The following is a 17388-nucleotide window of genomic DNA, read 5'->3' as shown; positions in this document are numbered from 1 at the left end:
TTTCATTCAATAATTTAATAGATTTATACATAACTTTGCACCTATTTTCCTTTATTTATCTTTATCGTTATCATCATCATCATCACCATCATCATCATCATTATTTTGGCGGTTAAACAAGTCAGTGGACTCTTTATTACTTCTGGGGTGTGGGGCTCAGGAGTTCTTGGTAGCGCGGGTCCATTTCCTCTTCACCACCACAGGCTTCTGGCTTGGAAGGATGGCGCTGGCTCTGTGGGTGGCCGCCATGCGCAGATCAGGGCCGTGCTTGTTCTTTCGAATCCTGTGCCTGCTGCTGCTGAGGGCAGCCCGACCATTCTCGTTGATGGTGGTGCTCACGTAAGAAGCGGCAGGTTTTCACTGACCGGATCTGCGTTTCATAACCACCACGACCCCTTTTGCCACCTGCCACCAGCTCCACTCCGACGGTCTTGCGGTGAATTAGTCCGAACGACCATCAACCGCCCATGCGCGGACGTGGCGGCGGTTCCTCTATGGCAGCCGGAGCCGGAAAGAACCTATTTTCCATTCTTAATGTATCAGTTTGCACTTAATATAACTTCGAATTTCACTTTCCTCTAAGAAATGCGTTTATTTAATGATCTGAAATGTGCTTTTGGTTTTAAGAATTTCTCAGCCTTCCCAGCATTTGCCTCTGCACGTGCACAGCAAACGTTGGTGCCTAAAGCCAGTGAGTGAAGTAAGTTGGTCAGGAGAGGACATCATTCTGTTGGTATTTTCTGCTGGCCTGTGCACTTCTAAGTCATCCTGGTAGTTTTGCTCCCTTGAATTTATCTGCACAGTAGACAGTTTGAGTCAAGTTGGCAGTCACATACCAAGGATAGTTTCTGTCCACATTATGGGTTTAAATGTTCAGCGTTGGTGAGGACCTGGGGACAGGCTGGCTTAGAAATTGGCTGAATGCCATTGCCAAATCCTCTGAGGAAAATCACTATGGCGATAGCAGCATCACTTGACATTAGCATCCGCTTCTTCACCATTTCTATCAGTTGTTTTCTTTGTCTTTGGTCTGATCGCCCAAGTGTCACTGGCCCCAGTATCAAGGTGACCCTACTTTGACCACCGTGAACCAGAAAGATGAGACTTAGCCCATAGAGGCAGCAAACCCTGTCCCTCTGCCCTGGCTTTCCTTCAGTATGACAAAGTCCTTCTGTTTTTCTTTTATTCATTATCTTTTTCTTTGAGACAAGGTCTCACTGCATAACCTAGGCTGCCCTTGAGCTTGAAGTCATCTTGTGTCAGCCACTCCAGTAGCTGGGATGACAGGCAAGCATCACCATGCCCGGCTGGCCCTTGGCTCTGTTAGAGCTGAGTGCCTAATGCTAGTACTAGTAGAGGTTATCCATAGTTCCCAGTTGATGGCTGAAATGAAACATAGTGGCTATTCCTCCTTACATTGTCTTGGAACTCCCCATAGAAGGAGGGTGTCACCATGGACAGCCCAGACTTCCTGCCTTCTCAGAATGCTCTGTCAACCTCCACTGTCTGTCCCTGCTCTGTCATTGGTCCTCACTCTGTTACCTTTCTAGAACCCTAACTTCTAGGTCATAATAGTAAGATATCAGTAAATATTAGATGCATGAATAACTCAGCCAATGAACTAGATACATAAATAGCAAAAATGATGGCAGAAGAGTATCTGTGGGGGAGAAATAGCCTCATAAGTGTGCATGACTCGCTTGCTGTCAATATGATATATATCGAACAACACCTTTAGTCGTCTCCTTTAAGTCCCTGTGTGTTGGTATTCTAATATACCCTGGCTGCTTTTGCTGCAGGAAGCTGGGCACACTAAGCCACAGAAATGTATTTTTTCATAAACTAATGGTGATAATTATATTTTTGAACCACTAATGATGGCTCCATTCAGAGGAATAATCTGGCTAGTGAGTGACTGCTGAAAGGACAGTATCCTAGGTAACAGTCCCCTGGTGTAGTAAAAACAATGTGTGTACATTTGAGGCTGGAAGAGATCATGGCAGGGTCATAGAACTGATAGGAAACAGTTTCTCCACAGAAAACACCCAAACTGTCAACAACCAGGTCTCGTATGCTGCTAGTTCCCCTAGAACATAACAAAGCGTTGTCTTGTTTCTATGTTTAATCATAGCGATCACTTTAGCTTCAATGACTCCATGTCTCTCACACTATACCTAAGCTCTGGTCAGCAGCGGTTAGAGCCAGTGTTGGGGAGGTGGCCTCAGGAATCTTGTCAAGCTTCTCTAGTTCAAGGCCTGCCCCGTCAGTGCCATGGCTATTGAGGCTCCTCCTGTTGCTAGCCAGGCCTTACCTTGGTGAACCAGATTTTATTTCATCTACACAACTGTGACCAAACTCATGACAGAAATGCATTTATTCTGTGAAAAGACTTGGGGAGAAAGGATCAACCGACTTGGGTCCCCCCCTTTTACTTCCTTATTTTAGAGGCACTTTGCTTGTCACAACAATCTTTTAATTAATAGCTTAAAATTGATGAATAAAAATTACACATTCCTCTATGTTATATTCAAAACGGTGTTTTTGAAGGACACATCCATCGTGGAATCGCTCAGCTGAGCAATTTAAGACATGTTTCCTCGCGTCCATACCAATTTTTGTAGTAAGGATATTCAAAATTACTGTCAGCCACGGTAAGCTGGTGACGCATTACTGCTCACCTTGTTGTGGGATAGAACTCTTTAGTGTATCCCTCTGGCTGAGGTGGTCTACTCCTGGCCCCACGTCTCCACAAACCTGCCTCCTAGAGCTCTCTCTTCGTCTCAGTCACAGCGTCTAAGGTCAGGGGGAATGTCTGATTTCTCTGAGCTGAAATAATCAGACACGGGAAGAAAGGCAATGATATTTGTAGGAAATGGATCCGATCTGCAGCCCACCTCAGAATGACTGAAGTCGATCGAACTCAGGGACAACAAGTTCCAGAAAGCACATGCCCTTACTGCAGGACTTGGTTTCCAAACTACACATCTGAATCCTACAGAGAGTTCCTTAAAAAAAAGATTTGTCTTATTTGTATTTATGTGTATGTGTATGTGTTTGTGTGTTTATATGTGTATGTGTGTATATGTGTGTCTGTATGTGTGTGTATGTGTATGTGTATGTGTATTTATATGTGTATGTGCGTATATGTGTGTCTGTATGTGTGTGTATGTGTGTATGTGTGTATGTGTATGTGTGAGTATGTATGTGTATGTGTGTATGGATGTGTATGTATATGTGTGAGTGTGTATGTGTATATGTATGTGTGTATGTGTAAGTGCACATGCATGTGTGTGTATGTGTATGTATATGTGTATGTGTGTGTATATGTGTAAGTGCATGTGTGTGTATGTGTATGTGTGTGTATATGTGTAAGTGCATGTGTGTGTATGTGTATGTGTGTATGTATGTGTATGTGTATATGTATGTGTATTGTGTGCATGTGTATGTATATGTGTGTGAGTGTGTATGTGTGTATGTGTATGTATATGTATGTGTGTGAGTGTGTATGTGAAGTGCATGTGAATGTGTGTATGTGTACGTGTATGTGTGTGTACATGTGTGTGTATGTGTATGTATGTGTATGTGTATGTGTATGTGTATGTGTATGTGTATGTGTATGTGTATGTGTATGTGTATGTGTATGTGTATGTGAGGGTTCCCTGGAGGGAGCTGGAGTTAGAGACAATTTGGGGCCTCTCACATTCGTGCTGGGAACCAGAGAGCAGGAAGTACTCAATCACTGAGTTATCTCTTCGGCCCTGAGAACCACTTTTATCTTATATGGAAAAGCAAGATCCAAAGCCTAGAGATTAAGACCAAGACAAGCAAAATGACAGCCTCCAACCCTAGTTTATCCCCCAGTCTCAGACTGTCCCACTGTTGCCCTAGAAATGTTGATCTAAATGTAGAAGAGGAGACAGAACCTGGAGCCAGAGCCACACCAACACTGGCCTTCTGAGAATCCTGTTCAGCACATCCCACTGGCTGTCCAGAAAGCAGCAAGCCAAGATGAGCAGCAGAGGGGCAGAGAGAGGGATGGCTCTTCTCACCAGACAAGCTGCCCCTCAGCTCAGAACTGTAGCGCATTGAAAGGCCTAGCTCCCACCAACGTCTGTCACACCCTTTCTCTCTAAAGGTGAGGAGACTGAGAACAGTGGGGGCTTTCTGAAGAGAGCAGTGTTCTTCCCACATTGTGCCCTTTCTTCTAGGACTGAGAAACTTAACAGCTAAGGCCTCAGATTAACTGAAGAAAGAGAACAGACAAAGTAACACAACTAGCATGACTCCATATTTGCCACTGTCCCAGTTTATCTGTCTTGATATCTAGCATCTTTCAAATTCTATTTGGAAAAATTAACCCAAGACATTAATGACTTGCACTTTCCTGTCCAGAAAGAATGGCTGCAGCCCACCTCCCTTAGAGAGGGTGGTTCGACAGCTGTGTGTGCTGAGGAGCAAGCCTACGTGTATGAGGCTCACAGGGCTGAGCCTCTGTGGCTTGCCTGGTGGATCTGGCCTCCCTGTCCTGTGCTCTCATAGTGTCCCACCTGGGGTAGTGCATCTGGTTCGGCATTTACCTGTATGATTCTTTGATTGAGGTCTCCTCCTCCTGGTTAAGCTCCATCAGAGAGTTTTATGTGTGCTTGTTGCTCATTGTTGTACCCAAAATGGATCTTATCAATACGAGATACCGAAGTTACGAGTGAGCGTGGACAAATGACACATATTCCCCCAGTGGCCACATCCCAGCCAGCATGGGGCCTCACTGAACTCTGTTGCCTTTACCATCTGGTGGGTGTGTGATCTCCACTTGGATTTTCTGAATTACTAAGATTTTGTGTTTTTGATACAATGTTGCAGACATTTCCCATTGGGGAGATGACTTTTTTCCCCTAACTGTAAGAGTTCAGCCACATTAGACTAATATAAGGTAAAGTCACTCATACATCTGCAGCATGTCACATACGTGGTGCTGGGTTTGTATCCAAGGTGGGCTTTACTCACCTTCTCACTTTTTAGGGAGAACTTTGGTTCCCCCCCTCCACAAAACCTGTTAAAATTAAGGAATGGCATTGATCATCTGGGAAGACTGGACATCTTTTGTGATCTTCGTGTTTATGGCCATGTTGTATATCTAATTTTATTTAAATATTTGGTGTCTGCCATGGTCAGTGTAAACTTATTTTCGTTTATCTAGTGCATATGTATCTGTATGGACGTGTGTATATGTGTGTCACAGTACACACGTGGAGGCCAGAGGACATTAGTCTCCTTCCGCCATGTTCACCACCACGACCAAACTCTGGTTCTCAGGCTTATGCACTGAGCCATCTCACCCACCCCCCGGTGGTGTCGTGGGCCACCCTTCACTGGCCTTATTTAAAAACCTGGGTAATAAAATGACTTTTGTTGCTGCTGCTATTTAACTAATATGAGCGACACATATTAGCAGGTTTGTTCCCCAGCCCTGTGGAAACTGCTCAGGAAAGATCTCCATGTTAAAAGGACTGGGGAGACAGCTCAGTGGGTGATAGGGCTTGCTATACAAGACGGGGACGGAGTTTAGAGCCCCAGTACCCATATAAGATTTGGACACAGATGTTCAGTGTCAGCACCAGAGTGAAATGGGGGACAAGAGGATTTGGAGTTCACTGGCCACTGTCTTAACTGAAAAATAGCAGCTTCATGAGAGATGCCATCTCAAAAAGAAAAAAAAATAAAATAAGGCAGAGAGTGACAGAGGAGGATGCTGGCCTCTGCGTCACACCCAGCATCCTCCTCTGTCCTCTGTACCCTGGTACAAAAGTACAACACGCACAGCCACATGCACACACAAATGCACACACACAAACATGTGCATGCATATGCAACACACACACAGTGAAGTTACACACTGAAAAGATGGCCCGGTGATTAAGGGTGCCTACTAGATTCTCATAGGGCATTTGTGTTTAACATGCAAAACCCACATCCACAGACAAACACATCGAATTTAAAAATGAAATACTTTTTGTAAAAGATGATAAAATCCAGTTATCAATCAGCTTTCCTTTCATAGTGACCTAATCCGCCAGCTGTGGAGCAACACGGGCTTTCATTCAGTAGATGTTTAACGTGTGAAAGAAGCCATTTGGTAGAATGGGAAGGCAAACAGAAGCCCTGTTAGAAGCAAGACCTCAGGGAGAGCCCCAGGTCCACCCCTTAATTGGCAGCACCTGGAACAGGCAGTGCTCAGGGCAGAGTACCGAATGTTCCAGTTTTAAAGCCATTTATCACCAGAGTGCAGATGCTTGCAGGTTTGGGGTTAACTCAGGTTACGTAGCTCCCTTTCCTTGTCTATCTCTTACTTTATGTGACTTCAGCTTTTATTTCAACGCTAATTGTCCTTTGGCTTCCTGATTTCTGACAGTGTAGCAGATACAATTGGGGAGTCGAGCTCTCCTGATACAGCTTCCTAAAGAACAGGGCAGAGAGTGACCCTGTTGGGTAAGAGAGTATTAAAACTGAATTTCTTTGTGAGCCTGACACCGTGAATGTATTCTTGCCTACACAAAGGTTGATTCCTTTGAACAGAATTAAGGGCTTATAATAGACCCAGAGAGACCAAATTATCAATGTGATGGAGGGGGAAGGACTCGCTGACTTAATTGAATGGGAGAAACAGTATCAACCACTTCAAATTTTACTGCCATGTAGACAAAAGTGGTGTCTGTTTTCTTTCTCCTGTGCTTTTGTATCTGACTACTCATTCATTCAATACTTCCTGAGGTATGAGTGTGCCCTTCAAGGACTGGATGGTTCCTCCTGTTTGGCGAGACAGCCCTCCCCTGCATCTCAAGTCAACGCCGTGAGCACCCGTAGGGTTTCCATCTTCTGAAATCCAGTTGCTACCAGAGAAACCGAGGTGCCCTTTGGGGTGCTCAGTCTCACTAATCAAGGAATCCAGAGATGGACTCACAAGGAAGCTCAAGGATGAGTTTATGAGACGTTATGGGAAAACAGTACAGGTTAGGTGAAGAACCTGGCAGCCTCTGGGAAGGTCGATGAAGAGTCGTGCCTTTTAGGTGTAGGGCAGAAGGGCACAGCTTGTTAAGAAAGGAAAAGGATGCCCTAGCGTGGACATGGGCTGTCAGTCAAGCTGAGGAACCTGAGGAACGAGATCCAAGGCCCCATGCATGTGCTCTTCTTAGTCCTCCAAGGCCCCATGCATGCCGTCTGCTCTTCTGAAGTCCTCCTCGAGATCCTCTTTCATTCTGAGAGCTGCCAGCCTCCCCTGCAAACAGTTTCCTTTCACACAGCACGCAGTGTGGCTTTTCTGCCCCCACTCTACTTCACACGATGGTGTCTGCTTTGGGAGGGGAGAGGCATACCATTTTCTCTCAAATGGAGTGCTACTGGACACCGTGAAGCCCAAGCAAGCAAAGGAGCCTGTAACGCTGCTAGCCTTAGCCAGGCCACCATCAGCTGGGGTCAGCTTGTTTACTGCCCCAGCTCCTGCTCTAGCCTTGGCTGTTCTAGGCTTTTTGTTTTGCTTTGAATTCACAGTCATAGGCTTTTCAGTGTGTAATAAGAAAGACAGCAGCGTAATCCCAGTTATAAAATTAAGCAATTTTACTTTAAGACCATTTTTCTCCACACTGGTCTTCTACTCATGAGAATAAATCATATATATATATATACATATATATATACACACACATATATACATATACATATATATGTATGTATATATGGTGTGTATAATATATAATATATGCTGCTCCACTTTTTGATAAGTCTAAAGTGACTATTTATAAACTCTAGTAGTTTAAATAGCAACCCAACAGAATGCAGTTACATTCAGAGTGTACAATATGAATTGGAAGCTGTCCCTGGTGTACAGAAACCAACCACAGGACCAAATGCAGTACATAAGCTGCTGGTGAGCTCACTCTGTCACCGAGGGAAGCTTCTGCATCGCGCTTGGACCAAGATAGAAGCCAAGGAGCATCAGCCAGTTGACTTGCACAGGTATTCAGTGCAAGAGTTTAAAACCACAAGATGCGTTTTCTTGTATCCCATATGGACACAGAAGCTCACGGCCAATTCTTTCCCCTGCCTTTTAACGTATAGCGTTATCAAAACAACCTAAATATAGCGTAGTTTGTTTGTCAGCAATCGCCTACTTCCTGCCTGCTGGTGGTGGCGCACATCTTTAATCCTAGCACTTAGGAGGCAGAGGCTGGCAGATCCCCAAGTTCAAGGCCAGCCTGGGTTACAGAGTGAGTTCCAGGACAGCCAAGGCTACACAGAGAAACCCTGTTTCAGAAAACAAAACAGAACAACATCATCATCAACAACAAGTTGCCTTCTTCCTTACATAATTTATTTGAGGTAGTTTTAAATGTGTCCTTTATTACATCTTATAATGATGAATATTACATATAATAATAAATACAAATTTTATAATTCAGTATTTTAGAAAATAAAGTTTTAGCTTCCAGGGAATCTCCTGATTGTATGCCATTAAAAGCTACAAGTGATTTTCTAAAGTTTTAAGGTTACTCAAAAGCAGTTTACATTTTGGAGTGTATTTGTCTGTGTATGTCTCTGGTATATGTCTGTATAAGTTTATGTGTACCTGTGGAGATGGTGTGTGTGCACACGTGTGCATGTATGTGCGGAATCCAGAGCTCAGCCTCATCAAGGGTCTTCCTCAGCTTTCTCCAGCTTACATTTTGTTTTTGAAGCAGGGTCTCTCACTGGCCCTGAGCCTCTGACTTAGCTGGGCTGGCAGACTAGGGAGCTCCAGCGGTTCGTGCCTCCTGCACACAGGATTACAGAAGGCATGGATCCTGGCAGGGCTTGGAGATCTGAACTCAGATCTTCATGCTCGCATAGCAAACCCTTTACTGACCAAGCCATCACCTCAGCCACACATGGGTCATGTTTGTATTTCTTTCTTTTTGTTTTTTAAGGGAGAATGCTAAATTACTGTGTTGGAAATCTCCCCTTTATTTAAGAAAATTAGTTCAGAAAGGCTGAAGTTTGCCAAAGGACAAATACTAGATTAGTGGTTCTCAACTGTGGGTTGTGACCCCTTTCACAAGGGTCGCATATCAGGTATCCTGCATATCAGACGTTTACAGTATGATTCAAAACAGTAGCAAAATCACAGTTATGGAGTAGCAACAAAAATAATTTCATAGTTGGGGTCACCACATCGTGAGGAACTCTATTAAAGGGTCACAGTGTGAGGAAGGTTTTGAACCACTGTCCTAGATGGAACCTAAAGACAGTCTCATTCTGGATACATCTCATCTGGGTCAGTCCCTTTCCCTGATGCAGCTGTGATCAGGCGCTGGGACACTGAGGGAGGCTGAAGGGCTCTCAGGGACAAACCAAGAGGTGTATTGATCCCTGGGACAGACTGGAGGCTGGTGAGGGTTACAGGTCTATTAAGTATTCTAGTTCAGAGATTTAAGAAAGGGACATTGCTACCAGAGGAGGGGTAGGAGGGAGAAGAGAGAGGGCAGTGAAGGGAGGGAAGTAGAAGGGGAAGAGAAGGAGAGGGCAGGGGAAGGGAGAGGGGAGGGGAGGGGAGGAGAAGAGGAAGGGAAGGAGAAAGGGAAGAGGAGGGAGGGGGAGAGAAGGGGAGAAGAAGGGGCAGGGGAGGGGAGGGAAGGAGAAGGGGCAGGGGAGGAGTTTTACTGTGACATGATTGAGGTAGAAAAGTGCTAAGGTCAAAGTCACATTAAAGCATCTGGAAAGAACTGTCACAAAGACTCTTGAAAACACCAGGCTGTTGAAAGTGGAGAAAGTGTGTATCTGGAATCAATATGGAGTGCAGATGAAAACCAAACAGGAGAGCCACTCAGGAAAGGTGACGGAAGACTTGGAAAACAACCTGCTTGGGAGTTAGAGAGGAAAAAATATTATAGGAAAAACAAACAAAATTTAAAAAAGCATGACAGAGGAGACCCAGAATCACACAGGAAAATCAAGAGCCAGGGAGAATGGCTAACAATGTCTTGAGTTTATTCTGGGCGCTTTCGTGTGTGGTCTTCAGGATAACACAGGGACATCCATTCACATGTCCATATTGGCACATGAGGACACACATGTTTGAGTGTCAAATCTTTGCCTCTGTTCAGCTGTTAGGTCCTGACACGAACACTTCCAGCCTCACAAGGCAATTTTCCTTTTTCTTTCCTAAACAAATATTATTTTATGTCCCTGTGTGTGTGTGAATGTGTCTGTGTGTACATGTGTGTATATGAATATGTATGTGCATGTGTGTGTGCATGTGTACATGCATGTGTATGTATGTGTGTGCACACGTGACTGTGCATGTGTGTGTACGTGTGTATGTGTGCATGTGTGCATATATGTGTGTATGCTTAAGTGCCATGCTATGTGTGAGGCGATGAGAGGACAACCTGGTTGAGGATAAAACCTGTATTTCATCTTTGCAGCATGTGAGTCCTGGTGATAAATACCTTTACACACCCAGCTATCTCATAGGACACAGAAGCAACTCTTCCTGTTAAACTGGAAACTCTTACTTTAAACCACCGTGCCTTTAGCCTCATCCCAGGCTCAACAGTAAACTGCATTCACTTCCTGGTCCTGGTACCCTTTAAACACTCCAGTTCTCAGTTACCTAAAAACTAGATATTTTTGAAGCTGCATCCATATAACTCCTTGGTACTTGGCTCTGGCTTTCTGGTGTCTTGTGACAGGGAAAGTTTGAGAGGTTGCAGACCAAGCAGAGCAAGACACACCTTTGACCTTAGTGACTGCATGAACTCTTAAGAGCTCTGGACTCTCAAAGCCTTGCTGTGTTCATGTACAAAACAGACTTGATGTGTATTACCTTGTAGAGTGCTGTGAAGCGCAGTCATGGCATCAAGAACTAGCTTAGCCTGCAGTAGCCAGTTGTAAAATAAATAAAATAGTGGTTATAGGGGAATCATGGGTTTGCTGCAGACAACTAGGGCCCAGTGATCATCTCGCCTCTAAAATCAGGTTACGCATGCTCTAGCAAATTTCAGCCTGAAAATGTATGTGAGGATAGACAGAAAATATGGTTTCTGAAGTACAGAGGGCTACCACATACTGCCACAGGGGACAGGCTGTTCTTTATAGGGACAGCAATAAGACGAGGCAGTCCTGTGTAGAGAGCAGCTCAGGAAATCATCTGGAAAAGGCAGAAAGATTCGAGGGTATGGCCACCACAGAACCATCAGAGGGCCCTGCTGCTGCTGCTCCTGCTGCTGCTGCTGGTGTGTGTGTGTGTGTGTGTGTGTGTGTGTGTGTGTGTGTGTGTGTGTGTGTGTGTGTGTGTCGATTGACATCACAAACACCTGTCTACCTCTCTGCTTCCCTCAGATCTGCACCCCTGACCTGGTGGTGTTCCTGGCTTGTGCCAACCAGAGGCTCAAGGAGAGATTACAGAAGCGTGCGGAGCAGCAGGGGCGGCCGGATGACAACCTGAAAGCCACCCAAAGGAGACTAGTGAACTTCAAGCAGAACGCCGCGCCGCTAGTGAAGTACTTCCAGGAGAAGGGGCTCATCGTGACTGTAAGTTGGCTTCACAGGGGTGTGTGTAGCCACACAGGAATGACTTTCAGACCTCCAACCAGCCCATGTTCTCACTAGGAAATGCTCCTGATTTTAAGGAGTGGCTTTCAGGACAACGTGCGGCATCAATTTTTGAAGGGTAGTCATTTTTAGTAATATCCCTTGATCTAGCCATAGTGATTTTTACAACCTTGCATTTTAGGTTGATTTTTTTTGCAAGAGGAAAACCTTGTCTCCAGTTCTATCTGGGTTTCAAGTGTTTGAGGCCACAGTCTGGGTAGTTTTAGGCCATGTGCGCCCATTTCTCTGTTTGCTATGGCCTCCTGACACCAGTAGACAGCAGTTGGCGTGGTGTGGAAGGAGAGTGGATTTTTAATTTGTACTTTGTCATGTACTAAAAGGCAACGGACCCTGACTCTGCCATAGTGCTCTCTGATGGTTTGACTTGTAAAAGAGAGAGAGGACTGAGATGGGAGGTGTCCATCTTTCTGCTCCTTTAGTAGAGTGCATGTATACACACACGTGATGATATAAATGTTTTCCGACATGCTCGTTTGGCTCTAAGGTCACTGGTATTCAGTGTTCCAATGAAGGTTGATACTGAGTCTTTGACCCTTCTTCATGTGTGAGTGCGAGCGTCAGAGGGGAAGGCCATCCTGGCTAGCAGCTCTGATTCAAGGATTAGGTCATGTGCCACAAAGCCCATGGCATCTACCTGGCAGCTGGTTTATGGTGGGCAGCCTCAGTTCTCTTTCCTGCCCTCTCTGCCCCTTTGCCTCAGACTGGGAATTCTTGCCGAGTGGGCCGGTGAATCCCACTGGGAACCTGGTTAAAATGGTGTCCGCCCATCTCATTCTTTTTCAGTTTCTATGTAACAACAGAAGTATAGTTACAGACCAAAAGATGCCTGGGTGAACTAAAATGCCCTGAGCTGTAGCGATTGGATAGTAATCACTTTGCAGTCTTCATATTGTGATTTGTGCTCTAAGTCAGCGTCGTAAATCTGGTCTGGAAACGACTACCATGCCAGAGGTCATTTATTTTTTGGCTTAAAACAGACACCAAGTTCTAGAAAATGTTCGGGAACATTTGGGTGGGTTTTTCTATGGTGTGTGTGTGTGTGTGTGTGTGTGTACGTGTGCGTGTGTGTTGTGTTGTGTTGTGTTTTTCTCACCAAATAACAGTGCTGATTTCTGCCTCCTGGATAATAAAAAAATGAACCCCACAGACTAAATCCCAACAGAAGAAGCAAAGCCAGAGTTTTAATTGATATGTACAAGGCTTGAAGATTTTATGAGTTGTCCTGATGACTCCCTGCCTCTCATGGTCCTCACAAGCTGAGCAGATTTCCCAAATGAATGCAGAGTGAGGAGCGTTAATTTACTAATATTTTGCGAGAAGGTGAGTTGCCACTGCCTGTAATTGAGGGAGGCTGTGACAGTAGGTCTAGCAGCCTGTGACCTCACTGCCGGAGTCAAATGAGTCCTAAGACGAATGCCTCTAATTACTGAGGGGAACTTTCCTTGCAAAGTCACCTTTTGGAAACCAGGGAACACAGGCTGAGCTCCCAAGAGTATAATTTGAAAAAAAAGGAAAAAGAAAAAAATAGCCTGCCAAAGTCATAAATACCGTCTGCCGAGACTCGTGTTCTCTCTCCGCCCTGGGCTCACGGTTCCCTTTCAGAATTCGATGGCACTCCTGTTGTTAAAAATGAGCTAAGTAACAAAACCGGTCATCTTTACTCATCACAGACATGTTAAGGTAAAACTCTGTTAGTTAACAGGTCAGACTCAAGTTTTTCCTTTTCATGCCTCGCCTCCAGACCCTGCCCAGGCGTCTACCCACCACTCCCTGTATTCACTTAGTAAATATTCACTCAGAAGTTTCTCTGGTTGTTAGGGATGCAAGCTGAGGACTGTTTGGTCAGTAATGGTGGTTACGGAGTTCTTGTTATTATGGTCCTCATTAGTGCTTTCTTATTGTACTAACCACCATAACCAAAAGCAACTCAGAGAAAAGGTTCATTGTTCAGGGAGGTCAAGGTGGGTACTTGAAGCAGAAACCACAGAGAAATGCTGCTCTCTGGTTTGCTTTCTCAGGCTGTTCAGCTACATTTCTTATGCCTGCCTAGGGATGGCACTGCCCACAGTGGGCCTAAACCCTTCTACATCAACCAGCAATCAAGAAAATGCCCACCATGTCCAGAGGACAGTCTGGTGGAGCACTTTCTTAGTTGAGATTTTCTCTTCCCAGGAATGTCTAGGCTGTGTCAAGTTGACACTAGCTAAGACAGACACACAGAACCCCTATATAAAGCTACGCATGGCTGAGATTATGTGTAACCCCAGCGCTGGGGGGTGGCAGAGAGTCAGGAGGATTGCTGGAGTTGGCTGGTTGGCCAGCCAGCCTAGCTAAAAAACATCAAACTCCATGAGGAACCCGTGTCTTGGAAGAGTAAAGCAGAGCATAATGTAGGTTGCCTGACGTCCTCCAAATGCACACACACACCACCACACACATACATGCACACACATGCCACACATGCCACACATGCCACCATGCACACACATGCCATCATGCACACACATGCCACCATGCACACACATGCCACCATGCACACACATGCCACCATACACATACATACAACCATGCATACACATGCCACCATGCACACACATGCCACCATGCACACACATGCCACCATACACATACATACAACCATGCACACACATGCCACCATGCACACACATACCACCATGCACACACATGCCACCATGCACACACATACCACCATGCACACACATACCACCATGCACACACATGCCACCATGCACACACATGCCACCATGCACACACATGCCACCATGCACACACATGCCACCATGCACACACATGCCACCATGCACACACATGTATGTGCCGAACACATAAAACATAAAATGGGAGTAAAGACATTCAGTTTCTTCCTTGACTGTTTCAAGTTCATAGGACGGTGCTTGTCCAGGACACAGTATGTTCCTAGCATGTGAAGAGTGTATAGTTTGTGGGGAAACATATATGAAACCATATGCTATAGACTGGGCGGGAGAATGTTCAGGACTCCCTCGCAGACTCTTTGCATTCTCGGGGATTGGATTCCCTATAAGGAACAGAATAGATTCCCCCTTCCCCCATCCATGCAGGATTAACCACTTGCCTCCTGAGGACCACAGAGAGGAGAAACTTCCTGGTGCTTCTCTCAGGTCCCTGAAGTTCAAACCTTTATGTGGAACCTCAGCTCCACTGCCATTTAATACCCTAACACCCCACAAGGTAGGGCATAGCCATGCACCATGCAGGTACAGTGAGAGAAAGGATGTGACGTGGTGGTGGATGACAATGTAGAGACAACATTTAACGTGCACCAGACATCTTTACTGCATGTTGTGGGTGCCAGTGGCATCCCTTGATGGACACCTATGTAACCTGCAGACAGCATGGCCTTCTCTGTGAGCCTCATACCTTCCCTGTAAAATGGATCTCGTCCTCCATGCTGTCCCACTGTGCTTATGAGGATTAACTGGATAGCATGTGTCAAAAGGGCCCATAGTCTGTGGAAGGAGTCGTTCAGTTGATTTATATCACTGAAGGGTTTCCATGTCTCTTCCTTCCTCTTCTAACTCCCTGTTCCCCCGAATACTCATCTTCTGGGATCTGAAACTACAAGACCATGTCTTTTGAGGAAACTTCTGTTGTTACCCAAATGGAGGACGTTCTTGACGAGAAACCCCAAATTAATAATGTAGGAGTCTAAAACTCCATGGCAACTTACGGTTTTCTTTAAAACATGCCTGTTGATGAATTACGAAGTTGACCCAATAGCTTTGGTTGTCTATTGGTGGTGCCAGGGATTGAACCAAGGGTCATGTGTCTGCTAAGAAAGACCTCCACTGCAGATCTAGTCCCGGCCAGGAGATGTTTTTTAAACAAACATGTCATCCACAGGTTTAAGATATGTCTGAATAATGAGGTTGAATCGTAGTGGACATCAACTGATTCTTTATTTTCTACTTCTACATCGACTGTATATCTGTTGGGAGCTGGGACTAAAGAAAAAGCCCATTTTGACTGGAAAGAATATCTAAATCATCACAACAGGGACAATGTGCCGCTCCTCGGTCATGATCTTGTCAATATTTGTCCCATCACACTGAGCTCCTCCACGATTGTTTTATGTGTGTGTGTGTGTGTGTGTGTGTGTGTGTGTGTGTGTACGTGTGCAAGCGTGTGTGTGTGTATATGTATGTATGTTATGATATAACATGTATGATATATATGTTATATGTTCGTGCATGCAGCCTTGATGTAGGGGTGATTTTAAATGATGGGAATTCAGAAGTCTGGTGTATTTGGATCTTCATGAAGTTTTCTTCAATGTGTTGACCTTTGCTGACCGTAACATTAGACATAATTTCTCACCGTGTCTTTATTGATCCTTATGTTTTTTGATTAGAGAGTGAAATGTTGGGTGTTCCCAAGGTTTGCGAAATTTTTTTGTGAGGATTTGGTGTATTTAGAGTTAGGGAAGTTGCTTATTGCTGTTAACTGACTGAGCTGACTTTCATGATATTTTGGGCACTTGAACTGCACTCCTATTGGATAATGAGTTCCCTTTTACAGATTCTTGAAGTCTTGATGCAATGTTAGCTATTATCTAACTAATTAAAAGCTAAACAAATATCTAGCTATTTAAAAGCTTGAACAAAAAACAAATTGGTTTTTGTTTGAATTATCACTGGTCAAAAAGTCCCTGTGACTTTGTTTCTTAACCTATATATATGATATACGGACTCTAAAAGCATGTGTGCAAGACTGCTTTATTTTTAAAGAAAAAAACATTTAAGTGCCTGAAAATTGAAGGGTGAAATGCAATGCCTGTGTTATTTTCTAAAATACACGAAAGCTTTGTGCCTTTGGGCATTGCACTAAGCCAGGACAAACCTCGCAGCAGCACTGAGCAAGGTATCTCAATACAGCTGACAGTTGGTGAGAGGGCTCAGCCAGGAAGGGCGCTGACCGCCAAACTAACACCATGGATTGAGTTCCCTAGTCCCATGTGATGAAAGGAGAGAAACCAGTCTCCAGAGGTGTCCTTTGACCTCCACATGCATGACAAGGTGTTCGTGCACGCACGCGCGCACACACACACATGTGCACACACATAGAATAAGTAAAATATAATAAAAATTTCTCTTTCAAGGCATATGATAATCAGTGAACTCTTCAGTCTACTTTAGATAGTGATATGGCCATTTTCCCTGTGAACATTTCATGAGAGATACGAGAATGTAAGGCTTTAAAATGAGAAGTGAGCTATATAGCGAACCACTGATCTGAGAACAGGACCCCCATTGAAGGAATCAGAGAAAGGACTGGAAGAGCTTGAAGGGGCTCGAGACCCCATATGTACAACAATGTCAACCAACCAGAGCTCCCAGGGACTAAGCCACTACCCAAAGACTATACATGGACTGACCCTGGGCTCCAACCGCATAGGTAGCAATGAATATCCTAGTAAGAGCACCAGTGGAAGGGGAAGCCCTTGTTCCTGCCAAGACTGAACCCCCCCCCGTGAACGTGATTGTTGGGGGGAGGGTGGTAATGGGGGGAGGATGGGAAGGGGAAGCCCATATAGAAGGGGAGGGGAAGGGGTTAGGAGGATGTTGGCCCGGAAACTGGGAAGGGGAATAACAATCGAAATGTAAATAAGAAATACTCAAGTTAATAAAGAAAAAAAGAAAAAAAATAATAAACAAGCACTCTTGTAAGGAGGGTGTACATCTATGT

At 44.8% G+C, this 17388-nt stretch overlaps 1 protein-coding gene across 3 annotated transcripts in view; it reads left to right on the top strand.

Annotated features, from left to right (window-relative positions):
• Positions 1-17388, top strand: part of Ak5 (adenylate kinase 5) — a 184133-nt gene that overhangs the window by 33889 nt on the left and 132856 nt on the right. For all 3 annotated transcript variants that reach the window (NM_001108951.1, XM_017591007.3, XM_063282309.1), the window contains exon 6: positions 11371-11562. In NM_001108951.1, the coding sequence (NP_001102421.1) occupies positions 11371-11562 (192 nt within the window). The remainder of the gene's footprint in view (positions 1-11370; positions 11563-17388) is intronic.

This window comes from Rattus norvegicus, chromosome 2 (assembly GCF_036323735.1).
Source record: "Rattus norvegicus strain BN/NHsdMcwi chromosome 2, GRCr8, whole genome shotgun sequence".
In the NCBI taxonomy this organism is placed as follows: domain Eukaryota; kingdom Metazoa; phylum Chordata; class Mammalia; order Rodentia; family Muridae; genus Rattus; species Rattus norvegicus.
This window is presented reverse-complemented; position numbering and strand designations above follow the sequence as displayed.